Source organism: Haliotis rubra, unplaced genomic scaffold, assembly GCF_003918875.1.
Source record: "Haliotis rubra isolate DU_JTF1 unplaced genomic scaffold, ASM391887v1 Scf1410, whole genome shotgun sequence".
In the NCBI taxonomy this organism is placed as follows: domain Eukaryota; kingdom Metazoa; phylum Mollusca; class Gastropoda; order Lepetellida; family Haliotidae; genus Haliotis; species Haliotis rubra.
This window is the reverse complement of record NW_025765349.1, coordinates 166,066-184,473: the sequence shown is the minus strand read 5'-3', so window position 1 is coordinate 184,473 and position 18,408 is coordinate 166,066. Positions and strand designations below refer to the sequence as shown.

Here is an 18,408-nt window from a genome sequence, read left to right as displayed (position 1 = left end):
GTATTGAACAGATCCAATCAGTGTAGAATGAATGAGTCAATAGTATTCTGAACTTTGATGTCGTGGACTAGATAGTGTATTGAACAGATCCAATCAGTGTAGAATGAATGAGTCAATAGTATTCTGAACTTTGATGTCGAGGGACTAGATAGTGTATTGAACAGATCCAATCAGTGTAGAATGAATGAGTCAATAGTATTCTGAACTTTGATGGCGGGGACTAGATAGTGTATTGAACAGATCCAATCAGTGTAGAATGAATGAGTCAATAGTATTCTGAACTTTGATGGCGGGGACTAGATAGTGTATTGAACAGATCCAATCAGTGTAGAATGAATGAGTCAATAGTATTCTGAACTTTGATGTCAGGTACTAGATAGTGTATTGAACAGATCCAATCAGTGTAGAATGAATGAGTCAATAGTATTCTGAACTTTGATGTCGGGGACTAGATAGTGTATTGAACAGATCCAATCAGTGTAGAATGAATGAGTCAATAGTATTCTGAACTTTGATGTCAGGGACTAGATAGTGTATTGAACAGATCCAATCAGTGTAGAATGAATGAGTCAATAGTATTCTGAACTTTGATGTCGGGACTAGATAGTGTATTGAACAGATCCAATCAGTGTAGAATGAATGAGTCAATAGAATTCTGAACTTTGATGTCGGGGACTAGATAGTGTATTGAACAGATCCAATCAGTGTAGAATAAATGAGTCAATAGAATTCTGAACTCTAATGGCGGGGCTAGATAGTGTATTGAACAGATCCAATCAGTGTAGAATGAATGAGTCAACAGTATTCTGAACTTTGATGTCGGGGACTAGATAGTGTATTGAACAGATCCAATCAGTGTAGAATGAATGAGTCAATAGTATTCTGAACTTTGATGTCGGGGACTAGATAGTGTATTGAACAGATCCAATCAGTGTAGAATGAATGAGTCAACAGTATTCTGAACTTTGATGTCAGGGACTAGATAGTGTATTGAACAGATCCAATCAGTGTAGAATGAATGAGTCAATAGAATTCTGAACTTTGATGGCGGGGACTAGATAGTGTATTGAACAGATCCAATCAGTGTAGAATGAATGAGTCAACAGTATTCTGAACTTTGATGTCAGGGACTAGATAGTGTATTGAACAGATCCAATCAGTGTAGAATGAATGAGTCAATAGAATTCTGAACTTTGATGTCGGGGACTAGATAGTGTATTGAACAGATCCAATCAGTGTAGAATGAATGAGTCAATAGAATTCTGAACTTTGATGTCGGGTACTAGATAGTGTATTGAACAGATCCAATCAGTGTAGAATGAATGAGTCAATAGTATTCTGAACTTTGATGTCGGGTACTAGATAGTGTATTGAACAGATCCAATCAGTGTAGAATGAATGAGTCAATAGTATTCTGAACTTTGATGTCGGGTACTAGATAGTGTATTGAACAGATCCAATCAGTGTAGAATGAATGAGTCAACAGTATTCTGAACTTTGATGTCAGGGACTAGATAGTGTATTGAACAGATCCAATCAGTGTAGAATGAATGAGTCAATAGTATTCTGAACTTTGATGGCGGGGACTAGATAGTGTATTGAACAGATCCAATCAGTGTAGAATGAATGAGTCAATAGTATTCTGAACTTTGATGTCGGGGACTAGATAGTGTATTGAACAGATCCAATCAGTGTAGAATGAATGAGTCAATAGTATTCTGAACTTTGATGGCGGGACTAGATAGTGTATTGAACAGATCCAATCAGTGTAGAAATGAATGAGTCAACAGTATTCTGAACTTTGATGTCAGGACTAGATAGTGTATTGAACAGATCCAATCAGTGTAGAATGAATGAGTCAATAGAATTCTGAACTTTGATGTCGGGGACTAGATAGTGTATTGAACAGATCCAATCAGTGTAGAATGAATGAGTCAACAGTATTCTGAACTTTGATGTCAGGGACTAGATAGTGTATTGAACAGATCCAATCAGTGTAGAATGAATGAGTCAATAGAATTCTGAACTTTGATGATGTCGGGGACTAGATAGTGTATTGAACAGATCCAATCAGTGTAGAATGAATGAGTCAACAGTATTCTGAACTTTGATGTCGTGGACTAGATAGTGTATTGAACAGATCCAATCAGTGTAGAATGAATGAGTCAATAGAATTCTGAACTTTGATGTCGGGGACTAGATAGTGTATTGAACAGATCCAATCAGTGTAGAATGAATGAGTCAACAGTATTCTGAACTTTGATGTCGGGGACTAGATAGTGTATTGAACAGATCCAATCAGTGTAGAATGAATGAGTCAATAGAATTCTGAACTTTGATGTCGGGGACTAGATAGTGTATTGAACAGATCCAATCAGTGTAGAATGAATGAGTCAATAGTATTCTGAACTTTGATGTCAGGGACTAGATAGTGTATTGAACAGATCCAATCAGTGTAGAATGAATGAGTCAATAGTATTCTGAACTTTGATGTCGGGGACTAGATAGTGTATTGAACAGATCCAATCAGTGTAGAATGAATGAGTCAATAGTATTCTGAACTTTGATGGCGGGGACTAGATAGTGTATTGAACAGATCCAATCAGTGTAGAATGAATGAGTCAATAGTATTCTGAACTTTGATGGCGGGACTAGATAGTGTATTGAACAGATCCAATCAGTGTAGAATGAATGAGTCAATAGAATTCAGTGATTCTGAACTTTGATGGCGGGACTAGATAGTGTATTGAACAGATCCAATCAGTGTAGAATGAATGAGTCAATAGTATTCTGAACTTTGATGTCAGGGACTAGATAGTGTATTGAACAGATCCAATCAGTGTAGAATGAATGAGTCAATAGTATTCTGAACTTTGATGGCGGGGACTAGATAGTGTATTGAACAGATCCAATCAGTGTAGAATGAATGAGTCAACAGTATTCTGAACTTTGATGTCAGGGACTAGATAGTGTATTGAACAGATCCAATCAGTGTAGAATGAATGAGTCAATAGTATTCTGAACTTTGATGTCGGGGACTAGATAGTGTATTGAACAGATCCAATCAGTGTAGAATGAATGAGTCAACAGTATTCTGAACTTTGATGTCAGGGACTAGATAGTGTATTGAACAGATCCAATCAGTGTAGAATGAATGAGTCAATAGAATTCTGAACTTTGATGGCGGGGACTAGATAGTGTATTGAACAGATCCAATCAGTGTAGAATGAATGAGTCAACAGTATTCTGAACTTTGATGTCAGGGACTAGATAGTGTATTGAACAGATCCAATCAGTGTAGAATGAATGAGTCAATAGTATTCTGAACTTTGATGTCGGGGACTAGATAGTGTATTGAACAGATCCAATCAGTGTAGAATGAATGAGTCAATAGTATTCTGAACTTTGATGGCGGGTACTAGATAGTGTATTGAACAGATCCAATCAGTGTAGAATGAATGAGTCAATAGTATTCTGAACTTTGATGTCGGGTACTAGATAGTGTATTGAACAGATCCAATCAGTGTAGAATGAATGAGTCAATAGTATTCTGAACTTTGATGTCGGGGACTAGATAGTGTATTGAACAGATCCAATCAGTGTAGAATGAATGAGTCAACAGTATTCTGAACTTTGATGTCAGGGACTAGATAGTGTATTGAACAGAACCAATCAGTGTAGAATGAATGAGTCAATAGTATTCTGAACTTTGATGTCGGGGACTAGATAGTGTATTGAACAGATCCAATCAGTGTAGAATGAATGAGTCAATAGTATTCTGAACTTTGATGTCAGGGACTAGATAGTGTATTGAACAGATCCAATCAGTGTAGAATGAATGAGTCAATAGTATTCTTGAACTTTGATGTCAGGGACTAGATAGTGTATTGAACAGATCCAATCAGTGTAGAAATGAATGAGTCAATAGAATTCTGAACTTTGATGGCGGGACTAGATAGTGTATTGAACAGATCCAATCAGTGTAGAATGAATGAGTCAATAGTATTCTGAACTTTGATGTCAGGGACTAGACAGTGTATTGAACAGATCCAATCAGTGTAGAATGAATGAGTCAATAGTATTCTGAACTTTGATGTCGGGGACTAGACAGTGTATTGAACAGATCCAATCAGTGTAGAATGAATGAGTCAACAGTATTCTGAACTTTGATGTCAGGGACTAGATAGTGTATTGAACAGATCCAATCAGTGTAGAATGAATGAGTCAATAGTATTCTGAACTTTGATGTCGGGGACTAGATAGTGTATTGAACAGATCCAATCAGTGTAGAATGAATGAGTCAATAGTATTCTGAACTTTGATGTCGGGGACTAGATAGTGTATTGAACAGATCCAATCAGTGTAGAATGAATGAGTCAATAGTATTCTGAACTTTGATGTCGGGGACTAGATAGTGTATTGAACAGATCCAATCAGTGTAGAATGAATGAGTCAATAGTATTCTGAACTTTGATGGCGGGGACTAGATAGTGTATTGAACAGATCCAATCAGTGTAGAATGAATGAGTCAATAGTATTCTGAACTTTGATGTCAGGGACTAGATAGTGTATTGAACAGATCCAATCAGTGTAGAATGAATGAGTCAATAGTATTCTGAACTTTGATGTCAGGGACTAGATAGTGTATTGAACAGATCCAATCAGTGTAGAATGAATGAGTCAACAGTATTCTGAACTTTGATGTCAGGGACTAGACAGTGTATTGAACAGAACCAATCAGTGTAGAATGAATGAGTCAATAGTATTCTGAACTTTGATGTCAGGGACTAGATAGTGTATTGAACAGATCCAATCAGTGTAGAATGAATGAGTCAACAGTATTCTGAACTTTGATGTCAGGGACTAGATAGTGTATTGAACAGATCCAATCAGTGTAGAATGAATGAGTCAATAGTATTCTGAACTTTGATGTCGGGGACTAGATAGTGTATTGAACAGATCCAATCAGTGTAGAATGAATGAGTCAACAGTATTCTGAACTTTGATGTCAGGGACTAGATAGTGTATTGAACAGATCCAATCAGTGTAGAATGAATGAGTCAACAGTATTCTGAACTTTGATGTCGGGGACTAGATAGTGTATTGAACAGATCCAATCAGTGTAGAATGAATGAGTCAATAGTATTCTGAACTTTGATGGCGGGGACTAGATAGTGTATTGAACAGATCCAATCAGTGTAGAATGAATGAGTCAACAGTATTCTGAACTTTGATGTCAGGGACTAGACAGTGTATTGAACAGAACCAATCAGTGTAGAATGAATGAGTCAATAGTATTCTGAACTTTGATGTCAGGGACTAGATAGTGTATTGAACAGAACCAATCAGTGTAGAATGAATGAGTCAACAGTATTCTGAACTTTGATGTCGGGGACTAGATAGTGTATTGAACAGATCCAATCAGTGTAGAATGAATGAGTCAATAGATAGTGTTCTGAACTTTGATGTCGGGGACTAGATAGTGTATTGAACAGATCCAATCAGTGTAGAATGAATGAGTCAATAGTATTCTGAACTTTGATGTCGTGGACTAGATAGTGTATTGAACAGATCCAATCAGTGTAGAATGAATGAGTCAATAGTATTCTGAACTTTGATGGCGGGTACTAGATAGTGTATTGAACAGATCCAATCAGTGTAGAATGAATGAGTCAACAGTATTCTGAACTTTGATGTCAGGGACTAGATAGTGTATTGAACAGAACCAATCAGTGTAGAATGAATGAGTCAATAGTATTCTGAACTTTGATGTCGGGGACTAGATAGTGTATTGAACAGATCCAATCAGTGTAGAATGAATGAGTCAATAGAATTCTGAACTTTGATGGCGGGGACTAGATAGTGTATTGAACAGATCCAATCAGTGTAGAATGAATGAGTCAATAGTATTCTGAACTTTGATGTCAGGGACTAGATAGTGTATTGAACAGATCCAATCAGTGTAGAATGAATGAGTCAATAGTATTCTGAACTTTGATGTCGGGGACTAGATAGTGTATTGAACAGATCCAATCAGTGTAGAATGAATGAGTCAACAGTACTCTGAATTAAGATGTCAGGGACTAGACAGTGTATTGAAGTGACCCAATCAGTGTAGAATAAATGAGTCAACAGTATTCTGAACTTTGATGGCGGGGACTAGACAATGTATTGAACAGATCCAATCAGTGTAGAATGAATGAGTCTATAGTATTCTGAATTAAGATGTCAGGGACAAGACACTGTATTGAACAGACCCAATCAGTGTAGAATGAATGAGTCAATAGAATTCTGAAATTTGATGTCGGGGACTAGAGAGTGTATTGAACAGATCCAATCAGTGTAGAATGAATGAGTCAATAGTATTCAGAACTTTGATGTCAGGGACTAGATAGTGTATTGAACAGATCCAATCAGTGTAGAATGAATGAGTCAACAGTATTCTGAACTTTGATGTCAGGGACTAGACAGTGTATTGAACAGAACCAATCAGTGTAGAATAAATGAGTCAATAGTATTCTGAACTTTGATGTCGCGGACTAGATAGTGTATTGAACTGTTCCAATCAGTGTAGAATGAATGAGTCAACAGCATTCTGAACTATGATGTCAGGGACTAGATAGTGTATTGAACAGATCCAATCAGTGTAGAATAAATGAATCAACAGTATTCTGAACTTTGATGGCGGGGACTAGGCAGTGTATTGAACAGATCCAATCAGTGTAGAATGAATGAGTCAACAGTATTCTGAATTAAGATGTCAGGGACTAGACAGTGTATTGAATTGATCCAATCAGTGTAGAATGAATGAGTCTACAGTATTCTGAATTTTGATGTCAGGGATGTCCCTGACTTCCCGGTAACTCACCGTAACTCTGTCACCAAATAAAAACTACACCATTTTCAAGTCAGCATCAGTATTTGGTATGTAAGTTTAATATTTTTCGGTATTCATTGTCACAATGAAATATTTTAACACCATAAAATATAACGGCCATATAGTTTAAACCACCATTGATTTCAGGGGTGATCTTTTAAATTAGAAAAATATTGGAGATCGTCACAATGTGATTTACAATTCGTTTGTTACTCCAACTATAAATTGCTGTACTATGTGTGAGTATAGTGAGGGAATGTCAGGAGGAAACGTGACCATGTGAACTAGAACACGAACAGTGAGAGGTGGTTGGGTTAGTGTTCCGGTAACATCTTGTATTGAGATGTGTTTCTGTCAGTTACAAATGAAGGTCTTTTCTTCACTGCATGTGCAGTTTTCGAACTTCTCTGAAAAGTGCAAATTGTGGCATTGAATTTCCATGTGACTGTAAAGGCGTTTAACATGTGAAAGGTTTTCATCATTTACAAGACAGCAGAATCTGACCATCTCAGTTTCCAGCTGACGAAAGGTCGTCTTCTTCTGTGTCAGTAGTTGCCATTGTTTTCACTTTGAACTGTAGCTGTAGTTGTAACCGTGTGGCCGCAGATGAAGACGTTCGCGTTAGACACTGCCGGAGGAGATAACGCTATGATCAGCCTCATCAACAGTCTCGTCATAGTCTCACTCAGTGACACAACTGTAGACACTCTCTGTACATTCAATATAGGACTCGTGAGCCAATGTCTGCCGCCCAGTTACTTTGATCTTAGTTTGATTTGTTAATCTTGTAAACCACAGTGGAAATTCTAATTTTAAAGATCGACAGTGCGCACTGATGAAGTTTCAGATACAACTGCAGGAACATTCGGGCTAGAACATCGTTCATTGCTAGACACTATCGGTTGGTATAATGTTTGTTAGAATACCTTGAACACGATCAACCATGTTAGATTCTCTGTTTGGGGTTCGAATCCCAGTTCCGCCCTACGTGTAAGTGTTAGTCTGTCAGCGCTGTACCTGTGCTGGGAAATGTTTGCCTGCGGCATGGGAGTTTTGTCCCAAATCATTTTGTCACATGTCCTGTGAAACGGCAGTACTATATGAATTAGAGGTCACTTACCCGTCACTTCGTCTCACTCACTCACTCAAACTTGGGCAAAGTTATCTCTAGTCAGTACGGGTCAACAAATCTTGTCATGCAAAAAAAGGTTCCTGCTTTGCCTATTTCGTTCAGTTTCGGAAATAAATTGTGTGAATACAATAACAAATCAGAACAAACTGCGATATGAGCAAGTGTATAACAATCTAGACACCTATCGTGAAGAAGATAAAGAACACACTTTGTTTGGAGACTTGTTAAACTATTAACGACGACATACTGAACTTCAAATATAAAACGAAAATAATACAAAAAGGGGAAAGTATGACACACATGTGGCAAGTAAATGTCATTTTCGTTTTCACTACGAAAAATGATAAACGACCCTTTAGAGAAAAGCATATAAGATTTATCACCTGAGTCAAGTCCCACACAGAGAAAGGCATCAGGCAACCTTTCACGAGCCGTCAAACTGATCATGCTAGTGTATCAGGTATGTCTGAATCATGAAACATTCCAACTCGTATTGTACACATGATCTTGCTTAAGGAAACTATGGAATGCAGCTACAGAAGTATCTGTGTCACGTCACAACTGCTAATGCAGTAGCAGATTTGTAGTACAGGTTGTGATTAGAGCGCGTCACAGACACTCTAACCTGGTCTACTATAACACGTGGGGTAGACATGTAGTCGAAGCGTCAGCACGTCAGTCCGGACATACCGCGTTAATTTCTCCTCAAGAGAACAGGCCACAAACACCTATTCTCCAGCCAGGCTAACCCTGGATCATTACGCCATTATATGCATATCGACTTCATGCTTCTTGGTGCACACCACCCAATGTCTTATGTTTGTTTTCATGTGCATGTAGCATTGTAGAGATGTACTGTAGTTGACGTGTTTCTTCATTTACTGATCACAATTTCAATGTCCTGATATGACTACAAATTTATGCTAATCAATATTCTTTTAAAATGCCCTACAATGTGTTATATCTGAACGTGCACAGGCTATAAAACCATCTGAATGTTGCCATCTACGCCCAGCGCACTGCCGTCAACGAATCTATATGTTAGATGGTTAAAACACAGTGATTTGTGTAATAGCTTTATTTCAAACAGAAACTTGGAAACGATATTTGATTGTCTCATAACATAAAGTAATTTCTATCTCCTGAGGGGTCAGTCGAAGATATTTGTTGGAAAATAAGATCAAATTACAAGTCATCACAATATACACATCATCATGATTATGGAAACAAAATCCGGCACATTGTAAATTTTATACAAGGAGGCAGATGTGATCTGTACAGCTTGTGTCTGGTCAACAGAAAGTACTCGGGATGGTACCAAGAAGGTTTTCGAGATGGTACCAAGAAGGTAGTCGGGATGGTACCAAGAAGGTAGTCGGGATGGTACCAAGAAGGTAGTCGAGATGGTACCAAGAAGGTAGTCGGGATGGTACCAAGAAGGTAGTCGGGATGGTACCAAGAAAGTAGTCGGGATGGTACCAAGAAGGTAGTCGGGATGGTACCAAGAAGTAACGTTGTACACAACATAAAATAGTCATGTGGGATTCAAGAAAAAGAACTGCGAAAACAGAACAGGGTTAAATATAACTTTTATCTTCTCATGAGTTTCACGTTTGGAGAATACAACCCGTCATCGGGCCTGAGACGATCAGTCGCTCAGATCCACATGATCAACATCTCGTCCAAAACGACCTCCACCAAAACCATATTCTCCGTAATTGCGCTTCCCGAACCTCCCCCCGCCCAGGCCGTAATCGTAGCTCCAAGCGCCCTGCCGCTTCCTCATGTCCGGCACATCCTCAGGTAAAACGTCCTCGGGGTCTTCCGCCACATCGCTTGTTGAGTCTGCCAAGTCCGACGACTGTGGTTTGTCGTCATTTCCTGAGGTAGATTTGAAATGTCCCCAGCTGTGAGAGTCAAGCCTCTTTCTGTGAAGTGATCTGAGCTTGCCTAGTAAGTTGGCTAGGTTGGATACATCGTCGCCTTCATTTACCGGAAGTGACGTCACACACACGAAGGCGAGAATAACAGCCGTCACTGTCGTCATAAAATTATCCATTTCCTGAAATACAAAACACAGATGTAAGATAAGCATCAAATACCTGAACAAATGCTACTTCCTTTCCTCGCTGAAAGAAATAACAATACGATTCCCTAACAAAATCCAGACCTACTGAGGAATCTTTAAAAGGTAGTTTGGAAGAATGTGTGTGTGTGTGTGTGTGTGTGTGTGTGTGTGTGTGTGTGTGATGATGATGATGATGATGATTTTGAGGGGGAGGGGAGCACCCATTTTTCTGGGGAGCTGGGGGTCAGCAATTTTGCACATAAAAGTATGTTTAAAATTATGCTTAGAATTATGGGAAGGAGAAGGGGGGCATTGATTTTGTACATGACATGGGGGGGGGGTCCACTTATTTTGTACGTAAATTTTAGGTGGGGCCATTCACATTGTACATTCTTCTCCATAAAATTCATCATCACCCCCCTTGCCATTAATTATGTACGGTCCCTTAATATCCTTGAAGTACACATTCATCACCAAGTCAAATGTCTACATGACAAGGGAAATGTCTTTATACACTCTGGGTGTCTGGGTAGATTTCCTTAAACAAAATCTAACTGGTCAAGATATATAAGATGCATATACCACTTCATAAGATCAGTTCAGTCTCCTTGTTGGTATAGAGAGACCACATGTCACGCTGGATACGTGAAACGACTGTAACTTGGTACTCAACACGAAGGTCATTTAAATTGAGTTGAGTTGAGTTGGGATTTACGTCACATCGGCATTATTCCAGCCATATAGTGACAAGATCAAGTTTCGATTCATTATCATTTCGTTTAAAAGCTCGACAATATACGCAAAGACGTTTTGCTACAGGAGCTTCTGCTCTCAACCTGTATAATATCACGATGTTGGGTTCCACTCCTACATTACAGACGGGGAGCCAACATAACCCAACCGTATAGCTTCGTGAGTCCTGTGATAGATTGTGGACATATACAAATAAAATATGTCAGTTTGTCTCAATATCGAGCTGGTTCTTTGTGAAAACAGAAGTGTCTTTCAGGCTTGTGCTTTACGTCGTATATTTCATGTAAACTATATTCTCCACAAACAAGTAGGCTTGTGCTTTACGTCGTATACTTCATGTAAACTATATTCTCCACAAACAAGTAGGCTTGTGCTTTACGTCGTATACTTCATGTAAACTATATTCACCACAAACAAGCAGGCTTGTGCTTTATGTCGTATATTTCATGTAAACTATATTCTCCACAAACAAGTAGGCTTGTGCTTTACGTCGTATACTTCATGTAAACTATATTCTCCACAAACAAGTAGGCTTGTGCTTTACGTCGTATACTTCATGTAAACTATATTCACCACAAACAAGTAGGCTTGTGCTTTACGTCGTATACTTCATGTAAACTATATTCTCCACAAACAAGTAGGCTTGTGCTCTACGTCGTATATTTCATGTAAACTATATTCTCCACAAACAAGTAGGCTTGTGCTTTACGTCGTATATTTCATGTCAACTATATTCACCAAAAACAAGTAGGCTTGTGCTTTACGTCGTATATTTCATGTAAACTATATTCTCCACAAACAAGTAGGCTTGTGCTTTACGTCGTATATTTCATGTAAACTATATTCTCCACAAACAAGTAGGCTTGTGCTTTACGTCGTATACTTCATGTAAACTATATTCTCCACAAACAAGTAGGCTTGTGCTTTACGTCGTATACTTCATGTAAACTATATTCACCACAAACAAGCAGGCTTGTGCTTTATGTCGTATATTTCATGTAAACTATATTCTCCACAAACAAGTAGGCTTGTGCTTTACGTCGTATACTTCATGTAAACTATATTCTCCACAAACAAGTAGGCTTGTGCTTTACGTCGTATACTTCATGTAAACTATATTCACCACAAACAAGTAGGCTTGTGCTTTACGTCGTATATTTCATGTAAACTATATTCTCCACAAACAAGTAGGCTTGTGCTCTACGTCGTATATTTCATGTAAACTATATTCTCCACAAACAAGTAGGCTTGTGCTTTACGTCGTATATTTCATGTCAACTATATTCACCAAAAACAAGTAGGCTTGTGCTTTACGTCGTATATTTCATGTAAACTATATTCTCCACAAACAAGTAGGCTTGTGCTTTACGTCGTATATTTCATGTAAACTATATTCTCCACAAACAAGTAGGCTTGTGCTTTACGTCGTATATTTCACGTAAACTATATTCTCCACAAACAAGTAGGCTTGTGCTTTACGTCGTATATTTCACGTAAACTATATTCTCCACAAACAAGTAGGCTTGTGCTTTACGTCGTATATTTCACGTAAACTATATTCTCCACAAACAAGTAGGCTTGTGCTTAACGTCGTATATTTCACGTAAACTATATTCTCCACAAACAAGTAGGCTTGTGCTTAACGTCGTATATTTCATGTAAACTTTATTCTCCACAAATAAGTAGGCTTGTGCTTTACGTCGTATATTTCACGTAAACTATATTCTCCACAAACAAGTAGGCTTGTGCTTTACGTCGTATATTTCATGTCAACTATATTCTCCACAAACAAGTAGGCTTGTGCTTTACGTCGTATATTTCATGTAAACTATATTCTCCACAAACAAGTAGGCTTGTGCTTTACGTCGTATATTTCACGTAAACTATATTCTCCACAAACAAGTAGGCTTGTGCGTAACGTCGTATATTTCATGTAAACTATATTCTCCACAAACAAGGAGGCTAGTGCGTAACGTCGGATTCACCACAAGGACGACTGCTCGTGTGTTTAATGTCACCTGGATTTACTACATTTACGTGGAAGGTTTGTGGATAACGTCGATTATGTCGTATAAACTAGATCTACCACATCACCATAGGTGCATACCACAGGCGTGTTGGTAACATCGATTCACTGTAATCAGAAACATCACGGCGGAGTTCTCAAACTAGCCAGTGCTGACTATCTAAATGGCAGTGTGTATTCACAGCCAATGTTTGTGACCAAATAGTACATTGATTTGTCCCGATAATTCCCCACTTGTTAGAAATGCCATGCCACAGTTGTAGAGGAATTGTGATGAATGGGAATACTTGCATAATTTAACAGGCAACCTAATAATTCAACAAGGTATAATGCATTACAGCCTCGCGGAATGTCATTTACCTATTTGGAAAATACAATATTTAGGTCACGAAATGTGTACATAATGAAATTTGTGATATATTCACCTACTTGTGTCTTGTTTGTATTTGGTACATAGCCCACCCCTGTATTAGGAAACTTTAAATAGCCAGAGTGGAATGAGAAGGAATTTTGAAACTAATTGTAACTAAATAAAATATATGTGGAAATGCCATATGGTGTTGATTTCTCATGGTATGCACAGTTTTTGTAATAGTACATCGAGCAAACTCGACTTCTTGAAACTGCTGATTTTCTTTTTCTAAACGTATATTAACGTTGTAAATGCCATATCAAAAACACGTTTGACAGCATGTGCAAAACTTGCCGCCTTTGGTCGAATCACTGGCTCTTTATCATTGTGGAGTGATGTTGAAAGTGTACTTCGGGTGGGCTTCTGTAACGTAACTAAGTCCACTTTCTGCAAAGCTCCCATACTTGTGCTAATTTCAGACTTTAACTGACAATATATACACACTTTAGTCAAACATGTAAATCGAGCTCTTAAGAGAATTCTCAAAACAACAGGGATGAGAATTGTATGTACATGTACTTCAGATTCTGTTATTCTTAAGAATATTCTCAAACCTTCATTTCGTGTTTCTCATAATACAGAAATTGAAATCCATAAATGTGTATCACTTCTAAATACCATTCAAAGACCATACCAATTTAAGTTGTTCTCATGATCATATATTTCACGAGTTAACTATATATGGATAGAAACTAAACAATATGTAATCTATGTTTTTTGTGTTTGAGTAGATCAGGTATTTTATCCATTGACTTCGTAATTTATATGATCATAATCACATTTATTGTTAAGTGTGGCAGGACTGGTCCATAGTCACAACAAATAAATAGCTGTTTTGACAAGCGCCAGCACACACACGGACGTATGCGTCTATTTGGGAATAATAGCTTTTCTGTATCATTTTCATTGTTTCTATTCCCATTAGATTATGTTCATATTTTCTTCACACATACATTTTTTTCTGTTTAGTGGTGATTTATGTACTAATATCACATACGTATTTTAAAATATAGATGAATACATTGCATTTACGACTTCGCATGCAGTGTGTCACTTCCTGACGGAAAACACCACATTAAGTCTCAAGTCACGAGGATGGCACTCTGCCAAGCGAATTGCAGGATCTTAACCCAATGTAGCACGTGGGCCACATTGATGGACTTTCTTATCTTTAGAACTTCCTTTATATTGGTGTTTTAAGTATACAATGACTCCAGAACGCGTCACTGCCTAATGTATCTTACATATAGAGTATATGTCAATTGGAATATTTATCCGATGTCTGCTTTCGGAATATTGCCATAAAGTAGCCATGAAACCAAAATTTGCGGCAGAAGATTCATTTTCATCTAATGTCGTAAAAACCACAAGAACCGATTTGCGGTGATCAGACATTAGCTAGTCGTAAACTGAGCATCCATTGTCACCTAATAGCCAATCTGTTTGTTTACCCCGGAGTTACATTCATCATAATTGTAAAACACAAAGTGAGTTTCGCCAAGTGATCAATTGCCCTTCTAAACCGATGACACGACTTAAATCTATTGCCGAAATTGGTGTTTGCTAATTTCAGTATGTCAATAGCATTTGTGCGCAAGGATGACTGATTTGAAAGCCGTATTTTATAACGAATAGCGATATTTACTCTAGATCGATCGTTTAAGCCAGTTGGGTTGTAGCTGCATGCCTACTTGAAGCTGGTGATTCAGCGATGACAAGAGCGGTAATGCTACATTACACAGGTTTAACGCTTAACCGGACATATCTTCAGTCTGTTCGCGATCTCCACGACCCATGTTACCCCAGTTTTCTATTTACGGTGTGAAATAGAGACTTGTGATGGCATTATGACATACCTTAAACTAACACAAATTGTTCACCGTCTTAGTACATTCAAATCATAACGATAAAAGTGTCGCTCTTGTCAGAGGGCGCTTGAGAAATTAAAGAAAGCTAGTCTGGAAATTGATTAGGTTTTAGTCTGTATCAGTCAATCAAGTCTTCATCTGGTTCTCGCCCTCTCAAATGATCATCCTTATCAAAGCAGGGGTGTTAATAAGGCTAACGCCGCCCGTCAGGCCTGTTGTCGGTGTCGTCATGGGATCATCTATGTAGGCGTAACTTTTGTTTACACGTACAAGTAGAATAATATTTCATTATGGCAATAGAAATATGCACTATTTTAAACACACGATCTGTGTTTCCGTACTGAAAAGACCCAACCACTATCTAAAGAAGAAAATACAATGATACATATATAGACAGTTCAAACAGTGCGGGGCGATTGGGTAGTCCAGTGGTTAAAGCGTTCGCTCGTCACGCCGAAGACCCAGGTTCGATTCCCCACATTGGTACAATGTGTGAAGCCTATTTCTGGTGATATTGCTGGAATATTGCTAAAACGGCGTAAATCCATACTCACTCAAACAGTGCACTGATTGCTGTGTACACCATATGGTGTGATAGGCACAGGGGCTTGTAACGCTAAAAAATGCCATCAAGGTATATACTGTCACTGACGGGGTCTTAGTACTATATAAAAGGAAAGGGATGTAACGAGGTCAACACACCAGGTTCGTTTCAGGGCGAATTCAACAATACTCACTGTATTTATCCTATTTAAAGTTGCACACATTTCAAGCCAATAGAAATACCTACAAAATGAGACATACAGCACAAACATCGAAGCAGTACTTTGGGAGCTAGGGTCTTCGGAAGCTCGAACAATTGTGATTTCTCGATTCCGAGCCAAAATCCCTGCTCAGAATTTGTAGCGGTAGCTCACCCATTTTCTTATTTATTTCACAGTATACACAAATGACATGCACCAAAACATGTTGAACTGATGGCGCCTGTCAGCGCGCTAGTCGTCATTCTTTCGGAGACACTTACATCTCACTGTCATAACGAGTTTACGTACATTTATTCATCGCAAATAGAATTGTGTCGTGCCCGTTCGCCATTGACGACCTTGGCCTTAACCTGTCAGTGACAGTATATACCTTGATGGCATTTTTTAGCGTTACAAGCCCCTGTGGTAATAGGTTCATATGCTTGACTTGGCATCAAACCGACGCGACTCCGAGACATCGACAGTCGGAACGTTGATACTACCAGTCACATAATCATATAATCTGCAATGTTTTGCTTCAACAATGGCGTTTTTCTGCCGATATTGATAACGAATTTAAAAGGAGCCACATGACTTGAAGCTTTCGATTGTGAAATTTGCCCTACGTGACGGTACAAATGCCACCGATAGAGGCCAAACCGATATAAAGAGACACAATATTTATTATGTGCCAAGACCAGTCTTCAGTATCAAACACCATATCCCGGGGTATGTGTAACTGCTGCTCATGCGCTCTAAACCATCTTAAGTAAATGTCGTGCATTATTTTCTTTCACCTTAATTGTTACTTGATCTTCGTTCGGGCGACACCATGTGTGTTTATCGACTCCATATATAACGCGTTGAAACCTGAGCACCAGCTCTGTATGTACAGATATGCACATTTGTCAGCTCTTCTCCCGGCCTTGGTATTTTGCCCATGACAGGCGTGAATTGATTATATTATGGACGAGACAGCTTTAACTGCAGTCTATCATAAAATTTAAAAGATTTTTTTGTGTGTTAGGCGATAAATATGTTCTTAAACGTGTTTGTCATGCCGAAATACCAGAACTGTCAGATATTTCATTTGTGTGATTTAACTGCATTGGCAGCACGCGCGGTGTGTAGTAATATAATTCTCCACTGTATGCAAATAGAATGCAACTTGTGACGACGTGTTTATGCACCACTTGACGCTGGATGGTCAAAATGCAGTAGAGTGTTCTCGCTGATTCCATGTCACCAGTTGTCACTTGTAGAAACTCAACAAGCTGAAAATTGCTTCCATTACTGCTTGTGCCGTCTTGAAAGGTCAGCGTGTGTGATTGTAAGAGATTTAAGTTAGGAAATGAAAGAAACTGAAAAGACTGAATAAAACAGGTTGTATTTCTACCCTCCCCCTCGAAGCCGCAGTAATAACACGGGAACCCGTATCATCTACTGACGTTAAACACCGAGGGGGCATGATGATTACTATTATCATTATGTTGGTGCAGATTTTATCGACATTGTTATGTCTTTCACTACACTGTTTTAATGGTTTTACTATGAATATGGCGATTCTGAGCAGGGATTTTGGCTCGGAATCGAGAATGGTCATTATCGGCATGTCGACTACTGTCGATACTTTTATCATTTTTGTAGTGCTTTTACTTGTCATTTTGACTGTACTTATATTTATGGTTATTGTGAAATATTTGTGAGCTGTCGTTAGCATATATGTTGTGAGCTGTCGTTAGCATATATGTTTGTAAGCTGTCGTTAGCATATATGTTTGTGAGCTGTCGTTAGCATATATGTTTGTGATCTGTCGTTAGCATATATGTTTGTATTTTGAACCAAACTGAATACTGACCACATGTTTGGGTGGTGTTAAGTCCTGATATTATTATCTTGGCACTATTTAGTCCATTGATTCCAAACGTTATGCTACAAGCTTTCAAGAGGGAACGAAGACGTGACGACTTCACCTACAACGAACATGTGTCGCGCATGCTGAGGAAGTTACTTCAACGTTACTGACTACAACAAACACGCACGGGTCAATATTTGTCCTTGACCTATTCGGCCCCTGACATGATGTATTTGCGGGACATGTTCATTCAATACGGTTCTAACACCGCTGGTCCTATTGGCAGTACTGTGGACTCTCGCACTGTCAACTACATCTATAGGGGTGTAACAGACCAATACCAATGTTCATTTTAATATTGGCATTTCAAAAGAGTAAAGCTGTAAATCGCTCTAACATTAATCACAGTGTCTCTATGAGAGGGTGACTGACACTGTGCTGACACGGAGCAGGTTGTATCATCCTCATCAGCAGCGCCGAGGACGAACACACCATATCCAGTTCAAGGTTCCCGAGTCACAGAGTTATCTGAAAGGTAATTGTCTGTCCAGTGTTGACCCCACATGTCCTACAACTAACACTGATATGTTCTCAGTTCTACGGGATGTTGTAGACCATCCATTGGGTTCATCTGCCAAGTGGAGGTCATTACACTTCATCAGATTTATAACAGT

At 38.6% G+C, this 18,408-nt stretch overlaps 1 protein-coding gene and 1 long non-coding RNA gene across 3 annotated transcripts in view; one reads left to right on the top strand and one right to left on the bottom strand.

Annotated features, from left to right (window-relative positions):
* The first annotated feature begins 9,075 nt into the window (after positions 1 to 9,075).
* Positions 9,076 to 9,488, top strand: LOC124269022. Its single transcript, XR_006896400.1, has 2 exons — positions 9,076 to 9,311; positions 9,358 to 9,488. It is a non-coding gene; the product is annotated as an uncharacterized LOC124269022 (long non-coding RNA).
* A 93-nt stretch (positions 9,489 to 9,581) lies between these two features.
* LOC124269021 overlaps positions 9,582 to 18,408 on the bottom strand; it is a 48,601-nt gene continuing 39,774 nt past the window's right edge. For both annotated transcript variants that reach the window (XM_046704050.1, XM_046704051.1), the window contains exon 2: positions 9,582 to 10,071. In XM_046704050.1, coding sequence (XP_046560006.1) covers positions 9,658 to 10,068 — 411 coding nt within the window. In that variant the 5' untranslated portion in view covers positions 10,069 to 10,071 and the 3' untranslated portion in view covers positions 9,582 to 9,657. The remainder of the gene's footprint in view (positions 10,072 to 18,408) is intronic.